The sequence below is a fragment of the Calliphora vicina genome, chromosome 4, assembly GCF_958450345.1.
Source record: "Calliphora vicina chromosome 4, idCalVici1.1, whole genome shotgun sequence".
In the NCBI taxonomy this organism is placed as follows: Eukaryota; Metazoa; Arthropoda; class Insecta; order Diptera; family Calliphoridae; genus Calliphora; species Calliphora vicina.
Genome location: NC_088783.1, coordinates 114,117,351 through 114,139,908, shown reverse-complemented (window position 1 = coordinate 114,139,908; position 22,558 = coordinate 114,117,351). Strand labels below are relative to the sequence as shown.

General features: G+C 31.4%; 1 protein-coding gene across 3 annotated transcripts in view; it reads left to right on the top strand.

The window, feature by feature from the left end:
- The window catches only part of NfI (Nuclear factor I), a 29,752-nt gene extending 7,406 nt beyond the window's left edge, over positions 1-22,346 (top strand). Inside the window, exons 3-11 of one of the 3 annotated variants that reach the window (XM_065509723.1) lie at positions 2,947-3,274; positions 10,959-11,114; positions 12,384-12,912; positions 12,997-13,116; positions 13,203-13,439; positions 13,506-13,772; positions 13,829-14,940; positions 15,005-15,212; positions 20,371-22,346. In XM_065509723.1, the coding sequence (XP_065365795.1) occupies positions 3,176-3,274; positions 10,959-11,114; positions 12,384-12,912; positions 12,997-13,116; positions 13,203-13,439; positions 13,506-13,772; positions 13,829-14,940; positions 15,005-15,212; positions 20,371-20,420 (2,778 nt within the window). In that variant the 5' untranslated portion in view covers positions 2,947-3,175 and the 3' untranslated portion in view covers positions 20,421-22,346. Of the gene's footprint in view, positions 1-2,946; positions 3,275-10,958; positions 11,115-12,383; positions 13,117-13,178; positions 13,440-13,505; positions 13,773-13,828; positions 14,941-15,004; positions 15,213-20,370 lie in introns of all 3 variants that reach the window. The other 2 variants (XM_065509722.1, XM_065509721.1) reach the window with 2 other exon arrangements.
- The last annotated feature ends 212 nt before the right edge of the window (positions 22,347-22,558 follow it).

Below are 22,558 nucleotides of genomic sequence, written 5' to 3'. Positions count from 1 at the left end.
TTTTATAAGCTTTCTTAAAATCGTTCTTAAATAGCTTTTATAAGCTTTATTAAAATCTTTCTTAAAAAGCTTTTACAATTTTTGTAAGCTTTTAATAGATTTCTTAAAAAGCTTTTATAAGCTTTCTTAAAATCTTTCTTAAAAAGCTTTTATAAGCTTTATATCTTTCTTAAAAAGCTTCTAATATTTTTGTAAGCTTAAAAAACTTTTTTTTTAGCTTTCCTAAAAAGCTTTTATTAGCTTTCTTAAAATGCTTTTATTAGTTTTCTTAAAAGCTTTTATTAGCTTCCTTAAAAAGCTTTTATTAGCTATCTTATAAAAACATGTTATAAGCTTTCTTATGAAAAAGCTTAATTTTTGATGAAAAAGTTTTTATACGTTTTCTTATGAAAACGCTTTTATAAGCTTTCAAAAACAGCTTTTATTAGCTTTCTTAAAAAGCTTTTATTTGCTTTCTTAAAAAGCGTTTATAAGCTTTCTTAAAAATCTTTTATAAGCTTTCTTAAAAAGCTTTTAAAATATTCTTAAAAAAGCCTTTATTAGATTTCTTAAAAAAAGCTTATAATAAAAAAATTTTATAAGCTTTATTATAAAAAAGCTTTTATACGTTTTTATATGGTTTTTATTATAAAAAAGCTTTTATGGACTTTATTATAACAAAGATTTTATAAGCTTCATTATACAAAAGCTTTTATAAGCTTTAGTATAAAAAAGCTTTTATAAGCTGTATTATAAAAAAGATTTTATAAGCTTTATTATAATAAAGCTTTTATAAGCATTCTTAAAATGCTTTTATAGCTTTCTTTAAAAGCTTTCTAAGCTTTATTTAAAAGCTCTCTAAGCCTCCTTTAAAAGCTCTTAAAGCTTTCATTAAGTTTTAATGGAAAGGTTTTTGTAAATTTTCCTGTAGAAAGCTTTCATATGCTTTCTTAAAAAAAAACAATTTTCCAAATATTTTAGTTTAAAAGCTTTTTAAGTGAAAAATTTTGCAAAGCTTTAGCTTTACTTTACTCTCTTATTTATTTCAATATGTTTTTCATTTTAATAATTGACATTGTTAGCGTTTTATTAATTAATAAATTAATATCAATCATACGCACTGCGGCTTTAAATGTAATTTAATTTAAAATTTGATCAAATTTTTAACTGTATTTCTAAATAAAACATTTTAAAATTCTTTTTTAAAATAAATCTTAAATAAATTATTGTTAAGCCTGTTTTTAATTTAAAATTTTTTAAAAATTAAAATTTTCAGAAAAGAAAAATTTGGAAATAATTTCATTAATGACTAATTTCATTAATGAGCAATAATATTGTTTTCTACTAAAATAAGCCCTATGGTCTTAGCTTTCGTTATTTAAAAAATATTTATCAATAGCTCTTTTCGTTTAAAAGTTGTACCACTTTTTCTAAAACAATTCCTGAATCATTATTAATCATACGTACTGGTATATTGAAAATAAATTTTAAATATAACTGAAATTATGTAGATTATATGAAAATTTATATTATTAAATCTATAAATGAAATGTTTTTATATTTATATTGGCCATTTAAAATTAATTTTTTTTAAAAATTTCAATTTTCAGAAATTGAAAATTTGGAAATAAACTATTTTTTTCGGTAATTTCATTAATGAGCAATAATAATTTTGTCTACTAAAATAAGCCCTATGGTCTTAGCTTTTGTTATTTAAACAATACTTATCAATAGCTCTTTTCGTTCAAAAGTTATTTTACTTTTTCTAAAACAACTGATGAATTATTATCAATCATACGTACTGTTGTACTGAAAATTAAATTTAAATATAACTGAAATTATGTAGATTATATGAAAATTTCTATTATTAAATCTATAAAATAAATATTTTTATATTTATATTGGGCATTTAAAATGAATTTTTTTTAAAAAATTTAAATTTTCAGAAATTGAAAATTTGAAAGTAAACAATTTTTTTTGGATAATTTCATTAATGAATAATAATATTGTTTTCTACTAAAATAAGCCCTATGGTCTTAGCTTTCATTATTTATACAATATTTATGAATATCTCTTTTCGTACAAAAGTTATATTATTTTATCTAAGACAACTCCTGAATTATTATCAATCATACGTACTGGTATATTGAAAATAAATTTTAAATATAACTGAAGTTATGTAGATTATATGAAAATGTCTATTATTAAATCTATAAAATAAATATTTTTATATTTATATTGGCCATTTAAAATGATTTTTTTTTTAAAAATTTTAATTTTTTAAAGAACTGAAATTTTAAAAAAACTTTTTTTTGTTAATTTCCTCAATTCAATATTAATATTTTTTTTACTTAAATAAGTATTAAGGTCTTGGCTTAAATTTGATAATCAAATTTAATCAGTAGCTTTTCACGTTCAAAAGTTGTAGCGCTTTATCTAAGACAACTGCTGAATTATTATCAATCATACGTTGTGGTGTATAGAATTGAAATTCTCTCTATAGGGCTTTAAAAAATAGTTTAATGAACGTTTTGAACCCCGTATAAGATTTTGAAAACAAAAGCTATTTAATTTTTTTAAGGAACTTTAATAAAAGTTCTTATTTGAGTGGCAAGTAAATGTTGTAACAGCTAAAATATTGTTTTATTAAGATTTTTTCAAAGTTTTTCTTAGCTTTTTATGATCTTATACGATTTTATGCAAAACTTTTTATCAAATATGAATTTTCAGAAAAGCTTTTATATGAGATTATGAAAAGCTCTTAAAATCAATTAATCAAAAGGTTTTATTTTAGTAAAAAAATCCTAAAAATCCTAAAAACTTTTAATTTAAAGATACCATAAGCTTTTCTTATAAAGTTTTTAAGTTTATTTTAGTCAAAAACGATACTTTTAACGAAAGCTCTTGAGACTTTTTTTAATAACTTTATTTTTTAATTAAAAATTTTTCTCTATTATTTCTTTACAGACTTATCACTCCATCATCAACAACAACTTTCATATAATTCTAGCGGAAAAAAAGCTCAAAATAAAAATTACACACCCAAAGTCTTCCAAAAGCTTAAAATTACAAAAGGAAATTTTTATAAAAAAAAAACAAACCAAGAAAAGCTGCAACAAAAAACAAAACTGAATTAACAGTTTAAAACCAAAAAACCAAAAACAAAAAAAAAACACAATAAAGCCTTTAACAAGGCATGTTTATACCTGATTCTTTACGTAGCTGTATGATCGAGACGGACGTTAATTCTTATCTACAAACATCATCCTCAGGACAGGTGCTGAATTTATACGTGGTATCAGTTTTTAAGCAATTAAATGAAAAAAAAAATTTCCAAAACCCAAACAAAATACATAATTATTCAAAAATAAGCATCAAAAAAACAGCTAAATGAAACTAACAGCATCAAAAAAAAAAAAAAGAATCATTTAACTAATTTGTTTGTAACATCAGCGAACCCCTTTCAGATATATTAAAAGAAACAGAGTTAAATTATTAAAAAAATAAGAAAAGGATCACAGCTTTTTCAATTTAGCAAATTGTGTTTTACCAACAAAAACAAACAAACAAACAAAAAGCGAAAAGACCCCCCTGCATAAAAAAGCAACAATAAAACAAACAAATCAAAATCATAGCTCTGTTTAACTCTAACTCTCTCTCGTTAACTAAGTAATTACAAAAGTTACTAAACAACTCTCTCTCTCTCTCTGTCTGTGTGTGTGTTATTTTTTTTTAACAATGTTTGTTTTTGGTGTAATTACATATTGTCGTGTTTATTTGAAAATATTTGTTTGTTTTCGTTTAATTTCACTCCATGTTTTGTTTGTACTCTTTCTTACTCTGTCTCTCTCATTTATTTAAAATGTCCTTATTACATATTACATTGTTGTTGTTGTTTATGTTTTGGTTTCTCCTTCTTCTTCTTTGTTGATGTACACGTATGTTAATGTCTGTATGTGTGTGAGGAGCCCGTTATTTTTGTTTTGTTTTTTTTACTGTGACCCTTTTTTACATGGTTTCATTTAGTGAGAGAGGCGAATTTTCAATTAAGGCTACAGGCAGCAGGCGAATATTCTTCGCTTTATAAAAATAATAGTTTTTCTGGAATATTTTCAATATATTTCTAATTCTTTGCTATAATAAAATAAAATGAAACAAAACAAAATAAATAAAATAAAATAGAAAAATAAAATAAAATTTAAGAGAATATTTTGAAAAAATTTATTTATATTATGAATTTGTCTGCCGCCTGTCGCCTTAATTACAACTCGTCCTTTAGTTGATTCCTATTTTTCTTATAATTTTTATTCATACATTTTCCCATAATTTTTTTTTATTTTTTAGTTTGACTCTAGCTGTTTGTGTCATTTATTATCAGTTTTTGTTGTTGTTGAGTTCCCATTTTTTTTTTTTAGTTTTTCATTCAATATCCGTTTCCTTTTGTAATACTCGTTACACCTTTAAACTTTTTGTTGTTGTATTTTTGAATGAAATGGTCATATAAAATGGAATGTTGTAGTCAAAGTTTTGTTGGATTTTTCCTATATTTTCTTATTTTGCAACTTTTTATTATGTTTTTTATTTTTTTCTCTAAAAAGTTTTTTTTATCTATTTTATTACCCTGTAATAAATTCATTTTTTTTTCTATAAAAAAAGACTCCATTTTAAATCATCATTTTATTTCGCCTACATTAAGAGATCCTTTTTATCTATATAAATTATTTTTATATATTTAACTCTCTGTGTAATTTAAACAATTTGCAACTCTGTGTGTTATTTATAATTGTTACATTTTTATAAATGTATGTATGTCTGTGTTATTTTCTACATATATTTTTCATATTTTAAAGTTTTGTGTTGGATTTTTTTAAGTTGTCATTAATTTTTTTAAACATAAATTCTCAAGGATCCTAGAAATGTCCCTTAGACTGGACTAGAGACGAGGCGAGACTAGAGACGAGACTAGAGACGAGACTATAGACGAGACTAGAGACGAGACTAGAGACGAGACTATAGACGAGACTATAGACGAGACATAGACGTGACTTAGACGATACTAGAGACGAGAATAGAGACGAGACTAGAGACGAGACTAGCGATGAGACTAGAGACGAGACTAGCGACGAGACTAAAGACGAGACTAGAGACGAGACTAGAGACGAGACTATAGACGTGACTTAGACGAGACTATAGACGAGACTATAGAAAAGACTATATAAGAGACTATAGACGAGACTGTAGGCGAGACTATAGAAGAGACTATAGACAAGACTAGAGACGAGATTAGAGACGAGACTATAGACGAGACTATAGAAGAGACTATAGAGTAGACTATAGACGAGACTATAGACGTGACTAGAGACAAGACTAGGGACGAGACTAGAGACGAGACTAGAGACTAGACTAGAGACAAGACTAGAGACGAGACTAGAGACGAGACTATAGAAGAGACTATAGAGGAGACTATAGAAGAGACTAGAGACGAGATTAGAGACGAGACTAGAGACGAGACTAGAGACGAGACTATAGAAGAGACTATAGAGGAGACTATAGACGAGACTATAGAGGAGACTATAGAAGAGACTATAGACAAGACTAGAGACGAGATTAGAGACGAGACTATAGAAGAGACTATAGAGGAGACTATAGAAGAGACTATAGAGGAGACTATAGAAAAGACTATAGAGGAGACTATAGACGAGACTACAGAGGAGACTTTAGACGAGACTAGAGACGAGACTATAGAAGAGACTGTAGACGAGACAGTAGGCGAGACTACAGAAGAGACTATAGAGGAGACTTTAGAAGAGACTATAGAGGAGACTATAGCCGAGACTATGGAGGAGACTTTAGACGAGATTATAGACGAGACTATAGAGGAGACTTTAGACGAGACTATAGAGGAGACTATAGAAGAGACTATAGACGAGACTGTAGGCGAGACTATAGAAGAGACTATAGAAGAGACTATACAGGAGGCTTTAGAAGAGACTATAGAGGAGAATATAGAAGAGACTATAGAGGAGACTATAGAAGAGACTATAGAGGAGACTATAGAAGTGACTATAGACGAGACTGTAAGCGAGACTATAGAAGAGACTATAGACAAGACTAGAGACGAGATTAGAGACGAGACTATAGACGAGACTATAGAGGAGACTTTAGACAAGACTATAGAAGAGACTATAGACAAGACTAGAGACGAGATTAGAGACGAGACTATAGACGAGACTATAGAGGAGACTTTAGACAAGACTATAGAAGAGACTATAGACAAGACTAGAGACGAGATTAGAGACGAGACTATAGACGAGACTATAGAGGAGACTTTAGACGAGACTATAGAAGAGACTATAGACAAGACTAGAGACGAGATTAGAGACGAGACTATAGACGAGACTATAGAGGAGACTTTAGACAAGACTATAGAGGAGACTTTAGAAGAGACTATAGAGGAGACTTTAGACGAGAATATAGAGGAGACTATAGACGAGACTATAGAGGAGACTTTAGACGAGACTATAGACGAGACTATAGACGAGACTATAGAGGAGACTTTAGACGAGAATATAGAGGAGACTATAGAGGAGACTATAGACGAGACTATAGAGGAGACTTTAGACGAGACTATAGACGAGACTATAGACGAGACTATAGAGGAGACTTTAGACGAGAATATAGAGGAGACTATAGACGAGACTATAGAGGAGACTTTAGACGAGACTATAGACGAGACTATAGAGGAGACTTTAGAAGAGACTATAGAGGAGACTATAGACGAGACTATAGAGGAGACTTTAGACGAGACTATAGACGAGACTATAAAGGAGACTTTAGACGAGAATATAGAGGAGACTTTAGAAGAGACTATAGAAGAGACTATAGAGGATATGGAGGAGACTTTAGACGAGACTATAGACGAGACTATAGAGGAGACTTTAGACGAGACTATAGACGAGACTATAGAGGAGACTTTAGACGAGACTATAGAGGAGACTTTAGAAGAGACTATAGAGGAGACTATAGAGGACACTATAGAAGAGACTATAGACGAGACTGTAGGCGAGACTATAGAAGAGACTATAGACAAGACTAGAGACGAGACTATAGAGGAGACTATAGACGAGACTATAGAGGAGACTTTAGAAGAGACTATAGAAGAGACTATAGAGGATATGGAGGAGACTTTAGACGAGACTATAGACGAGACTATGGAGGAGACTTTAGACGAGACTATAGACGAGACTATAGAGGAGACTTTAGAAGAGACTATATAGGAGACTATAAAGGAGACTATAGACGAGACTATAGAGGAGACTTTAGACGAGACTATAGTGGAGACTATAGAAGAGACTATAGACGAGACTGTAGGCGAGACTATAGAAGAGACTATAGAAGAGAGTATAGAGGAGACTTTAGAAGAGACTATAGAGGAGAATATAGAAGAGACTATAGAGGAGACTATAGACGAGACTATAGAGGAGACTTTAGACGAGACTATAGACGAGACTATAGAAGAGACTATAGAGGAGACTATAGAAGTGACTATAGACGAGACTGTAGGCGAGACTATAGAAGAGACTATAGACAAGACTAGAGACGAGATTAGAGACGAGACTATAGACGAGACTATATAATAGACTTTAGACAAGACTATAGAGGAGACTTTAGAAGAGACTATAGAGGAGACTATAGAGGAGACTATAGAGGAGACTATAGAGGAGACTATAGACGAGACTATAGAGGAGACTTTAGACGAGACTATAGACGAGACTATAGAGGAGACTTTAGACGAGACTATAGAAGAGACTATAGACAAGACTAGAGACGAGATTAGAGACGAGACTATAGACGAGACTATAGAGGAGACTTTAGACAAGACTATAGAGGAGACTTTAGAAGAGACTATAGAGGAGACTATAGAGGAGACTATAGAGGAGACTATAGAGGAGACTTTAGAAGAGACTATAGACGAGACTATGGACGAGACTATGGACGAGACTATGGACGAGACTATAGACGAGACTATAGAGGAGACTATGGACGAGACTATAGAGGAGACTTTAGACGAGACTATAGACGAGACTATAGAGGAGACTTTAGACGAGAATATAGAGGAGACTTTAGAAGAGACTATAGAAGAGACTATAGAGGATATGGAGGAGACTTTAGACGAGACTATAGACGAGACTATAGAGGAGACTATAGAGGAGACTAGAGACGAGATTAGAGACGAGACTGTAGGCGAGACTATAGAAGAGACTATAGATAAGACTAGAGACGAGATTAGAGACGAGACTATAGACGAGACTATAGAGGAGACTTTAGACGAGACTATAGAAGAGACTATAGACAAGACTAGAGACGAGACTATAGAGGAGACTTTAGAAGAGACTATAGAGGAGACTATAGAGGGGACTATAGACGAGACTATAGACGAGACTATAGAATAGACTTTAGACGAGACTATAGAGGAGACTTTAGAAGAGACTATAGAGGAGACTATAGAGGGGACTATAGACGAGACTATAGAGGAGACTTTAGACGAGACTATAGAAGAGACTATAGAGGAGACTTTAGACGAGACTATAGAGGAGACTTTAGAAGAGACTATAGAGGAGACTATAGATAAGACTAGAGACGAGATTAGAGACGAGACTATAGAGGAGACTATAGACGAGACTATAGAGGAGACTTTAGACGAGACTATAGAGGAGACTATAGAGGAGACTATAGAAGAGACTATAGACGAGACTGTAGGCGAGACTATAGAAGAGACTATAGACAAGACTAGAGACGAGATTAGAGACGAGACTATAGAGGAGACTATAGACGAGACTATAGAGGAGACTATAGAGGAGACTATCGACGAGACTATAGAGGAGACTTTAGGCGAGACTATAGACGAGACTATAGAAGAGACTATAGAAGAGACTATAGACGAGACTATAGACGTGACTTAGACGTGACTTAGACGAGACTATAGACGAGACTAGAGACGAGACTAGAGACGAGACTAGAGACAAGACTATAGACGAGTCTATAGACGTGACTAAGACGTGACTTAGACGAGACGATAGACGAGACTAGAGACGAGACTAGGGATGAGACGAGACTATGGACGAGACTATAGACGTAACTTATACGAGTCTATAGACGAGACTAGAGACCAGACTAGAGACGAGACTATAGACGAGACTATAGACGTGACTTAGACGTGACTTAGATGTGACTTTGACGAGACTAGAGACGAAACTAGAGACGAGACTTTAGGCGAGACTAGAAAAAAATACTATAGATTAGATAATAGACGAGACTATAGTCGAGACTGTAGATGAGGCAAGAGATGAGACAATAGACGAGACTATAAATGAGAATATAAACGAGACTACAAACGACACAATAGACGAGACTATAAAAGAAAGTATAAACGAGATTATAGATGAGACTACAGGCGAGACTAGAGACGAGGCTATAGACAAGATTATAGAAGAGATTGTAGACGAAACTAAATACGAGACGATAGGCGAAATGTAGAAAATACTATATACGAGACTATAGAAGAGACTAGAGACCAGACTAGAGACCAGGCTAGAGACAAGACTGGAGTTGAGATTAGAGACGATGCAATATACAGGACAATAGACGAGACTATAGATTAGTCTCGAGACGAGACTAGAGGCGAGACTAAATATGGGGCTATAGACTCCATAAATGAAAGTTTCCAAAAAACATTTTGGATCAGATTGGCAACTACTTACGTGTTTCGATCGTGACCTCTTAAGTGATTTCGCCATTTATTCTCAATTTCTTTAAATTCATATACATATATCTATATAAAATTACTGTCTTGTCTTTAAAAACATTTTTTTTTGTTGTTGGAATTTTTCTTATTTTCGCAATATTTCTTCTTCTACTTTATTATTCACTAATTCACCTACTTTAGTAAAAAAAAGCCATGATGTTAGAAACAAAAAAAAAAGTAGACAGCAAATATACTTTTTAAACAGCTCTAAAGTGAATTACAATTTTATTTGTTTATAAACTGACCTACCAAAAGAATTTTTAGTACTAATCACAGCTAATTTGTATGCAAAATGCGTGAGTTGACGCAAGACGTGACTACGCAAAAGCAACATATTGTATTAAAAAAAAGTTTAAAAAAATATTTTTATTTATATTAAAATAATATTGTCTTGTCTTGGGCATACAAACAGTTTGGGTCAATGGACGTTGAAGTTTGATTTCTTTGCAAAATTTATTAGAACTTCAAGAGAAACTTGGAAATTAGAAAAAAAATTTAAAACAGAATATGGCTAAACATTTTTATAAAGATTAAAAGACTAAAATTTGGACACATTTTTTTAACACTAACCTCAAAAAGATTTTTCAAATTTGAGTTTTGGTTCCAAAACTGATTAATTTAAAAACTTTATCCCATTATTTTTAATGATCTTTATCTTTTCGTGAATTCTTTTATTTGAAAACTCTCTTTTACTTCCCTTTCTCATTTTATATTACCATTTCTCTTATTATCATTTCTTTCTTTCTTTGTTTAACTGAATGTTGTACGCGCCATTTTTTTTAAACAAATTATTCTCTGTATATTTCTTTTCTCAATTATTTAATTAACTGTATTTAATCTAAATGTTTAAATGTTTGTAAAACTCATCATCAATATCAAAAAAAATAATATACAAAACAAAAATCAAATATTTAGTAGAGACTTAAACCAAAAGTACCAAAACAATCAACTGCATTTATTTTTGAATTTATATGTGTCTATAATATTTAGTGTTTCTCTTTTTTACTACTAATACTACTGCTCTCTTGGCTGTAATTTTTTTTAAATCACTTTTATGTATTTAAGTTTTAATTTGTTTTATAAATATTTCTCTTTCTTTCTTTTACACAATCTCTCTCTCTCTTGTAATTGTTGTCATATGTGTGTTTATGTGCGTGTGTGTGTATTTGATTAGGATGAGTTTCATCCGTTCATTGAAGCCCTACTACCGTATGTCAAATCATTTTCGTATTCCTGGTTTAATTTACAAGCAGCCAAGCGAAAATACTACAAAAAGCATGAGAAACGCATGTCACTGGAGGAGGAGAGACATTGTAAAGATGAGTTACAGGTGAGTGAGAGAGTAAAATTTAATATGACTAGACTATGACTAGACTATGACTAGACTATGACTAGACTATGACTAGACTATGACTAGACTATGACTAGACTATGACTAGACTATGACTAGACTATGACTAGACTATGACTAGACTATGACTAGACTATGACTAGACTATGACTAGACTATGACTAGACTATGACTAGACTATGACTAGACTATGACTAGACTATGACTAGACTATGACTAGACTATGACTAGACTATGACTAGACTATGACTAGACTATGACTAGACTATGACTAGACTATGACTAGACTATGACTAGACTATGACTAGACTATGACTAGACTATGACTATGACTAGACTATGACTAGACTATGACTAGACTATGACTAGACTATGACTAGACTATGACTAGACTATGACTAGACTATGACTAGACTATGACTAGACTATGACTAGACTATGACTAGACTATGACTAGACTATGACTAGACTATGACTAGACTATGACTAGACTATGACTAGACTATGACTAGACTATGACTAGACTATGACTAGACTATGACTAGACTATGACTAGACTATGACTAGACTATGACTAGACTATGACTAGACTATGACTAGACTATGACTAGACTATGACTAGACTATGACTAGACTATGACTAGACTATGACTAGACTATGACTAGACTATGACTAGACTATGACTAGACTATGACTAGACTATGACTAGACTATGACTAGACTATGACTAGACTATGACTAGACTATGACTAGACTATGACTAGACTATGACTATGACTAGACTATGACTAGACTATGACTAGACTATGACTAGACTATGACTAGACTATGACTAGACTATGACTAGACTATGACTAGACTATGACTAGACTATGACTAGACTATGACTAGACTATGACTAGACTATGACTAGACTATGACTAGACTATGACTAGACTATGACTAGACTATGACTAGACTATGACTAGACTATGACTAGACTATGACTAGACTATGACTATGACTAGACTATGACTAGACTATGACTAGACTATGACTAGACTATGACTAGACTATGACTAGACTATGACTAGACTATGACTAGACTATGACTAGACTATGACTAGACTATGACTAGACTATGACTAGACTATGACTAGACTATGACTAGACTATGACTAGACTATGACTAGACTATGACTAGACTATGACTAGACTATCTCCACTTAATGAACAAAACCTAATTCGTTTTCTTTCTTTTCTCTTAGAACGAAAAAGCCGAAGTTAAACAGAAATGGGCCTCTCGCCTATTGGGCAAACTGCGCAAAGACATAACGCAAGAATGTCGCGAAGATTTCGTACAATCCATAACGGGTAAACGTAAATCGATATGTGTTCTCTCCAATCCCGATCAAAAAGGCAAAATGCGGCGCATTGACTGCCTGCGTCAAGCAGACAAAGTATGGCGTTTGGATTTAGTGATGGTCATACTCTTCAAAGCCATACCTTTGGAGAGTACGGATGGTGAGCGTTTGGAAAAGTCGCCAGAGTGCATACATCCAGCCTTGTGTGTCAATCCTTATCACATCAATGTATCGGTGCGTGAATTAGACCTATATTTGGCCAATTTCATCAACACACATGATCCGCTAAGTAGTCCCACGTCTACGTCACCGCATCCGGGCACGCCTACCACACCTTCTCTCATGCTGTACAGTAACGAGCATAACAACAACAATAATAACAACAATCCAGCCGACAATAAGAAACACGCCGACGATGAGCGTAAAACGAAAGGTATGTATGAAGAGCAAGAGTTGAAATTTTCTTTGTTTGCGAAGACTAACAATGAGCACTACCACTACCATCACTCTCAATCAGATGTAGAGAGCACACCATTTGCTGGCTACAGTCATAATCCCTACAATGGTGTGGTTTGTAATGATATTATCTTGGCCACTGGGGTATTCTCTTCCAAGGAACTGTGGAAGTTATCAAAAGGTAATTTAAAATTGAAGCCAGCATGTGTCAGTGCCCTTGAATGGTTCATTGTGGTAATGAAGAACCAAAAAATTCTTTCATTTTAGCTTCCATACTGGAAGAAACCACCAATGATCTCATACAGGCCAGTTCCATCAAACTGGAACATCCAACGGCGGCCTATGAATGCCAAACATATCAAATGACAGCCTCTGCGGCGCCTTTGGGTTCGGTGGTGGGTGGAGTGAATAGTTTGAGTTCGGCTGGGGGAGGTGGCATGGTAACGGGCGCCGATGGTCGATCCTCAGTTAGTGCTTCCATGGTTTTGCCCTCCGGCTATAGCAGTGAGTGTGAATTTTGTTGCTATTTTAATAGGACCATCAAGCTAATTTCTTGTATCTTTATTGCAGTTGATTTTGTGGATCCGCGCAGCAGCATGCATCTAACCAACTCTTCTTTGTTGCGTGCTGCGGCCGCTGCTTCTTGTAAAACTGATCCCAATGGTTCGCCGCAGGATTCCGTGGGCGGACCCAGCAGTTTTTCTGTGATATTGAGGCAAAATGAAGACAATGGCAGCAACAATGGTGGCTCCAACAATGATGATGTGGCTCTGCAAAGATACACTCCTACCAGCAACAGGGTGTTGCTAAGCATGGGACAAATGAGACCAGGAGAAGGTGGCTATTTTAATTCAATAACGTCTAAATATAATTTAAAATTCTTCTTCTTTTAGTGTTAATGCAACATAATGTGAGTTCTTCATTGGTGCCAAATTCCGTTAGTCCGGCTTTGTATTATCCACAACACAACAGTCCATCCGCCAATCCTGCAGACAATTCCGAAGAAGCTCAACACCAGCAGCAGCAGCAGCAACATCAACAGCACCAACAACAGCAGCAGCAGCAACAACAGCAGCAGCAACATCAACAACAACATCATCACCAGCAGCACTTGCATCACTCGCAAACCTCTTCTACACCCAAATATGCCACAGAGGTCATAAATCATGGCCAGGATATGTCCGAGTTTGTGGCATATGTCTGCCAAGATACTTCGGGCCTTAATCCTTCTGAAGCGGATTTGCATGCTCATCATCATCAATCGTCTTCCCATTTTCAATTGCAACATGCTGCCGCCGCCGCTGCTGTGGGACGTAGTCCCAAATTGTCGGCGGTTTCAGCAGCTGCAGCAGCCGCTCATTATCAGCAATACAGCACCATGTTGCCTCCGCCTCCTTTGCCGCCTATGGCGCGTCCCGTGGCTATAATACGTTCTACCGGTGATTTGACTATGGTGGCTTCACCGCCCACCTCCGCCAGCATATCACCGCCTCCGCTGACCAGTGTCAGCTCGGCTGGAGACTCACCACGTCACCATCATCACAGCCACCAGCAAATGCAGCAACATCATGCCCATCATCACCACCATCATCATCAACAGCAACAGCAGCAGCAGCAGCATAGCCATCATCAGCAGCAGCAACACACCACCATAGATCACAGCACCAGCACTGGCTTGAGTACCATGTCCTCCAAAATAACCAACACTACAGCCTCCAGCTCCAATCAAGACGGCGGCAATAATACCATTACGGTGGGCAGCAGCGCCAACTCTTCTGATTTGGTGGTGGCCTCAACATCATCAGCCTCGCCACCACCAGCTCCTACACAAAGTCCACAATCTCATATCATTGATGTGGCCCGCTGCAAGACCTCACCCACTTCGTCCTCGTCAGCCATAGCGGTGTCCACGCCCACTTCGGCCCTGACACGCATATCGGCTCAACCGTATCCTCAGACAAATGGACGCGAGTACTTTAATCATTTCCATACACAAACAACACCGGTAAGTGAGAAAGAATTAATAAGAATTCTTCAATTAATAATAATTGCTTCTATTAATTTTATAGCTGCTGGGTTATACCACCATGTCGGGTGTCATTAGTCCCACAAACTTAAGTTTATATTCCTCGTCGTCGGGCGTCTCCTCACATCGCACAACACCCCGTTCACGCTGGAATCCCTCGTTTCTTTCTATGGAAGATGATTTCAATATGATGGGCCATACCTTGTCCAGCACAAATCCTGAGGCTACACCGGTTATTCTAATGGAAGATTGTGAGTATTATGAAGGGGTTTAAAGATTTCTAAAGATCCAAGTTTAAACTGTTCTGCAGCTTAAACATTTTATCCGATTTAGTTGAAACTTTGGGAGAATGTTCCCTGAGGTCATTTGCTTTAAAAAAGTATCAGCTTTTGATAAGTTTTCTTTCAAAATTTTTGAGGGAAAGAGATTTTGGAAAAATAAAAATTTTTAGTAATTTTTTTATTTCTATCAAACTTGTTAGGTTTGAAGGTTCTAGAAATCAGTGTTCATAAGCTATTGCTTCAAAACTACTGCAGAGTACAGCCTAAGCTATTTTCTTTGTAAAAAATAATGTATTTGTTATTAGTTTCTGGGAAAATTTCTGGTTTTTGGAAAGTTTTGAGCTAAAGCTTGTTTCAAAAGAAATTTAGTTTAGCATGGAGTTGCGTGTTTGAGCTTCACTGTAGCTTATAATTATTATTCGATTTAGTTAAAAATGTGGGAGAATATTCCTTGAGGTCATGTGCTTTAAAAAAGTGTCAGCTTTTGAAAAATTTTCTTTCAAAATTTTTGAGGTCAAGAGATTTTGCAAAAACACAAATTTTTGGTAATTTTTTATTTCGATCAAACTTGTCAGGTTCGAAGGTTCTAGAAGGCATAGTTCTTAAGCTATTACTTTAAAACTGCTGCAGAGTATAGCCCAAGCTGTTTTCTTTCTAAAAACTAATGTATTTGTTATTAGTTTCTGGGAAAATTTCTGGTTTTTGAAAAATTTTGTGCTCAAGCTTATTTCTAAAGAAATTTAGTTTTGCATACATTTGTGTGTTTGAGCTTCACTGTAGCTTAAAATTATTAATCGATTTAGTTGAAAATTTGAGAGAATATTCCCTGAGGTCACTTGTTTTAAAAAAGTATCAGCTTTTGATAAGTTTTCTTTCAAAATTTTTGAGGGAAAGAGATTTTGCAAAAATAAAAATTTTTGGTAATTTTTTTATTTCGTTCAAACTTGTCAGGTTTGAAGGTTCTAGAAATCATAGTTCTTAAGCTATTACTTTAAAACTGCTGCAAAATATAGCCTAAGCTGTTTTCTGTACAAAAATGTATACATTTGTTATTAGTTTCTGTGAAAATTTATTGTTTTTGGAAAGTTTTGAGCTAAAGCTTATTTCAAAAGAAATTTAGTTTTGCATAGAGTTGCGTGTTTGAGCTTCACTGTAGCTTAAAATTATTATCCGATTTAGTTGAAATTTTGGGAGAATATTCCCTAAAGTGATTTGCTTTAAAAAAGTATCAGCTTTTGATAAGTTTTCTTTCAAAATTTTTGAGGGAAAGAGATTTTGGAAAAATAAAAATTTTTGGTAATTTTTTTATTTCGATCAAACTTGTCAGGTTTGAAGCTTCTAGAAATCATAGTTCTTAAGCTATTACCTTGAAACTGCTGCAGAGTATAGCCTAAGCTGTTTTCTTTGAAAAAAATAATGTATGTGTTATTAGTTTCTGGGAAAATTTTTGGTTTTTGAAAAATTTTGTGCTAAAGCTTGTTTCAAAAGAAATTTAGTTTAGCATGGAGTTGCGTGTTTGAGCTTCACTGTTGCTTAAAATTATTATCCGATTTAGTTAAAAATTTGGGAGAATGTTCCCTAAGGTGATTTGCTTTAAAAGAGTATCAGCTTTTGATAAGTTTTCTTTCAAAATTTTGAAGGCAAGAGATTTTGGAAAAATACAATTTTTTGGTAATTTTTTACTTTGATCAAACTTGTCAGGTTTGAAGGTTCTAGAAATCATAGTTCTTAAGCTATTACTTTAAAACTGCTGCAAGGTATAGCCTAAGCTGTTTTCTTTGTAAAAAATAATGTATTTGTTATTAGTTTCTGTGAAAATTTCTGGTTTTTGGAAAGTTTTGAGCTAAAGCTTATTTCAAAAGAAATTTAGTTTTGCATAAATTTGCTTGTTTGAGCTTCACTGTAGCTTAAAATAATTATCCGATTTAGTTAAAAATTTGGGAGAATGTTCACTAAAGTGACTTGCTTTAAAAAACTATCAGCTTTTGATAAGTTTTCTTTGAAAATTTTTGAGGGAAAGAGATTTTGCAAAAATATAAATTTTTGGTAATTTTTTATTTCTATCAAACTTGTTAGGTTTGAAGGTTCTCGAAAGCACAGTTCTTAAGCTATTACTTTAAGACTGCGGCAAAGTATAGCCTAATTTGTTATCTTTGTAAAAAATAATGTATTTGTTATTAGTTTCGGTGAAAATTTCTGGTTTTTAGAAAATTTTGTGCTAAAGCTTATTTCTAAAGAAATTTAGTTTAGCATAGAGTTGCGTGTTTGAGCTTCACTGCAGCTTCAAAATATTAATCGATTTAAGTGAAAATGTAGGAGAATATTCCCTCGATTCTTGACATTTGAAAATATATCACATTTTGATAAGTTTCTTTGGAAAAGTATTTGGTGGTGAAAGATTTTGTAAGAGGAAATATTTTTGGTAATTTTTGTATTTCAATCAAACTAGCCGGGTTTGAAGGCTCTCGAGAGCTCAATTATTAACACAATATTTTGAAAATGCATCATAGTATTTCTTAAGCTATTTTCTCGGTAAAAAAGTATAATTTTTTTTAAGTTTTTAAAAAAATTTCAGTTTTTTGTAAAATTTTCTGCTAAAGCTAATTTCTGAAGAAATTTTGTTATGCGCACAAATTGGCGTGTTTGATGTTCTCTATGCTATGTATATTTTATCCGATTAAGCTGAAAATTCGGAAAAGTTTTTATTGATGTATTGTGTTAGCAAATTGTATTAGTTTTTGATAATTTTTCTTGCTAAATTTTTGGGGGTGGAAAATTTTGTAAAAAACGAATTTTTTGTAAATTTTTTTTTTTCGTTCAAACTTGTTAAGTTTGAAGGCTGTGGAGAGCTTAATACTTCACAGATTGTTTTAAAAATTCACAAAAGTATTTCTTAAAGAGTTCTCTTTATAAAAATGTTTACCGTTTTTAATACTATCTTTGCAAATTTCAGATTTTTTTCAATTTTCTGTTAAATCTTATTTCTTAAGAAATTTTGTTTAGTGAAATTTTTGTCTTGTTTGAAGTTCTCTGTAGCTTTTAATTGTTAGCGGTTTTGCTCGAAAATTTGGAGAAAGTATTTCCTGAGTTGTTAAGATTTAAAAAAGCTTAAGGTTTTAAAAAATTTTCTTGCAAAATTTTTGGTGGTGGAAGTTTTTGTAAGAAAACAAATTTCTTGAAATTTTTTCTTTCTTATCAATTTTGTTATGTTTGAAGGTTGTCGAGGGCTTAATACTTCACAGATTGTTTTAAAAATTGACTAAGGTATTTCTTAAAGTGTTCTCTTTATAAAAATGTTTACAGTTTTTAATACTTTCTTTGAAAATTTCTAAGTTTTAGTAAATTTTGTGTTGAAGATATTTTTTTAAGAAATTTTGTTTAAGTGACATTTGTGTTGTTTGAAGTTTTCTGTAGCATTCAATTGTTGGCGATTTTGCTTGAAATTTGGAGAAAGTATTTATTGAGTTGTTAAGATTTAAAAAAGCTTAAGGCTGTAAAAAATTTTCTTGCTAAATTTTTGGTGGTGAAAGATTTTTTAAGAAAAGAAATTTCTTGAAATTTTTTCTTTGTTATCAATTTCGTTATGTTTGAAGGTTGTGCGGAGCTTAATACTTCACAGATTGTTTTAAAAATTCCCAAAATTATTTTGTAGAGAGTTTTCTTTATAAAAATGTTTACAGTTTTTAATACTTTCTTTGAAAATTTAAGATTTTTTTTAAATTTTGTGTTAAATCCTATTTCTTAAGAAATTTTGTTTAGTGAAATTTGTGCTGTTTGAAGTTCTCTGCAGCTTTCAATTGTTGGAGGTTTTGCTTGAAATTTGAAGAAAGTATTTCTTGAGTTGTTAAGATTAAAAAAATCTTAAGGTTTTAAAAAATTTTCTCTCAAAATTTTTGGTGGTGAAAGATTTTCTAAGAAATTAAATTTTTTGACATTTTTTCTTTCTTGTCAAACTCGTTAGGTTTGAAGGTTGTCGAGAGCTTAATACTTCACAGATTGTTTTAAGAATTCACAAAAATATTTCCTAAAGTGTTCTCTTTCCAAAACTGTTTACAGTTTTTAATACTTTCTTTGAAAATTTCAGATTTTTCTTCAATTTTGTGTTAAATCCTATATCTAAAGAAATTTTGTTTAAGTGAAAATTTGTGTTGTGTTTGAAGTTCTCTGTAGCTTTCAGTTGTTGGCGGTTTTGCTTGAAAATTTGAGGTAATATTTGTTGTGATGTTAAGATTTCAGAAAGCTTCAGATTTTGAAAAATTTTTTGGTGGTGGGAGATTTAGTATTTTTTTTCCTTCTTATCAAACTTGTTAGGTTTGAAGGTTGTGTAGACCTTTGTATTTCACAGATTGTTTTTAAAATTCACAAAAGTATTTCTTAATGAGTTTTCTTTATAAAAATGTCTAGAGGTTTTTATATTTTCTTTGGAAGTTGCTAAATTTAAGCAAATTTTTGGTTAAAGATAATTTTTTAAGAAATTTTGTTTAAATGAAAATTTGTGCTGTGTTTGAAGATCTCTGTAGCTTGTAATTGTTAGTGTTTTGGCTTGAAATTTGGAGAAAGTATTTCTTGAGTTCTTAAGATTTCAGAAAGCTTAAGATTTTGAAAAATTTTCTTGCAAAATTTTTGGTGGTGGGAGATTTGGTATTTTTTTTCTTTCTTATCAAACTTGTTAGGTTTGAAGGTTGTGTTGACCTTAGTTTTTCACATATTGTTTTTAAAATTCACAAAAGTATTTCTTAATGAGTTTTCTTTATAAAAATGTTTAGAATTTTTAATATTTTCTTTGAAAATTTCTAAATTTAAGCAAATTTTGGGTTAAAGCTTATTTTTCAAGAAATTTTGTTTAAGTGAAAATTTGTGTTGTGTTTGAAGTTCTCTGTAGCTTGTAATTGTTAGTGTTTTGGCTTGAAAATTTGGGAAATTATTTCTGGAGTTCTTAAGATTTCAGAAATATTAAGGTTTTAAAAAATTTTCTTGCAAAATTTTTGGTGGTGGAAGTTTTTGTAAGAAATGAAATTTCTTGAAATTTTTTTCTTTCTTATTAAACTTGTTAGGTTTGAAGGTTGTGGAGTGCTGTTTGTTGTTTCTGTTATAAATTAATAATTTTGTTTCTTTTATTTTCACTTAGCTGGCCGTTACAGTGATGAGTATGTCAGCAGTCGTGATTACGTTACATGATTATAAATGCAACAAACTTATTATAGGCCCTACTAGAACTGCAAAATAAAGTTAAATGGAAAAAACTTTAACTAAAAACTGTAAGAAACTTATAACAATATTTAATGTATAATTAATTTAGATTTAAAAACAAAATATTATTTAAAATTATTATTTATATTTAAGAATAACCAAAGGAATGGTTAGAAAAGCCTTTTTTGGGAGTAAAGAAAAAGAGGCTTTAAGTAAAAAAAGGCTCAATTAATGATAATGTACAACCTAAAGAACCAATAATGGCAAGAAATTTGAAGAAAAAAAAAAACTAAACTAGAACTGCAATTTATTATAAACAAAAACAAGAAAATGCTAGACATTATATTTAAGATATGCCCGTTTATATTATTATTATTATTATATACATTTATAATAGGTTTTTTTATATATATTATAAAGAAAATAATTACTTTAGCAAGTTAGTAATGAACAGAAAATTTAACAAACTCCGGCGGCCATTAATTAAATTTAACCTAAAAAAAATTCATAATTTATTATATTGGTGCTTTATATTTAAACTAAAATTTAAACTAGTTTTAAATAACTAAAAATAATATTAATTATGGTTAAACAAATGATAATTAAAGCTCTTTAGATTTTAAACAAATGGTTCCTTTATAAGAAATTTAAACAAAAAAACTATAAACAAAAACTAGAAGACATTTTAAAACTCCTAGAACATAAAAAAGGAATAATACATTAAAAACAGCTTAAAATTACAGAATGCTAAAAATTAAAACAAAAAACAAACAGAAGGTTACTAAAACTGCAATAAATTATAAAGAGAATTAAAAAATTTTAAGAGAGTTGAAAAAAATGATGAAAATTCTAAAATAAAAACTAAAATTGAGTAGAGAGCATTTAGCACTCAAACAACTAAGCACACTCCCTTACAGTTACAAACAGAGAAAACATCCAAGCAAAAAAAAGCCAGCATCACTGAAATGTTTGTCTTTACCGAATTCAATCGCTGCAACTGAAAGTGTTTTCTCTATTAATAAAGAAAAATCCCTTAAATTATTAAAAAAAAACTAAAATAATATTCAAAACAATGAAAAACCTAAAAGATAGTAAACAGACAATAGTAGTTTTAACAAATAATACCAATTTAAATAAACAACAATAAAAACCAATTAGTTACTATTTATATATAGATATATTACTATATATATACTATATAGAATTATATACTTAAAATACCTATATATATATTAAAAAAAATATATTTATAAAAAACCTACATTAAACAACAAAAAACTGAAATTATAAAAAAACAAAACAACTCCCATGTAATTTTTACATGATTATTTATAAATATACACAACAACAAAAGAAATTAAACTAAAAACCAAGTAGTTAAAATAACAAAAATTACCCAGAAAATCCGAACCTAAATTAAGTAGACTTTATAAACAATATTTTGATAAACAAAATCTTAATCTTAATAAGAAAAAAGAAAATAATTTATTTAAAATACTAAATGATTTGATTGGAAATTCCTTTTCAGTTCTGAAACAATTATAAATTATTATAACCCCTCTTCCTAAGTAACCTTCCGTTTGCAAAACCCATAAAATTTATATATTTTGGTTATTTATAGATGTCCATCTTTATGTTGAAATCATCTTTCCGTAGCCTCCAAATAACCTACCTACATGATACATACATCAGTATATCCTCTATAGTACCGGTTGGTATGCTATTTAAAATCGAGAAAATCGGCCCATAAATGGCTGAGATATAAGCAAAAAACCACCACAACCTCGATTTTTTAACTATATGTTTATCTATATCTGGATTATCATTAATTTAGACAATATGGATCTCTAATGATAGATATTTTAAAGACCTTTTCAAGGATGTATATAATGTCTTAGTAAATCGGACCTAAAATGGGACAAAATCGAAAAAAATATTGTTTAACTGAAATTTTTTTTACAATAAAAAATTTTTTCAAAACTTTTTTTTTCTTAAATATTTTTTTTCACTGCTAAATTCAAAGTAAAAAAAAAATTTTTGAAAAAAATTTTGAAAATTCAAATAAATTTTTTTTTCAAAATTTTTTAAAAAAAAAAAAATTTTTTTTCTTAAATATTTTTTTCACT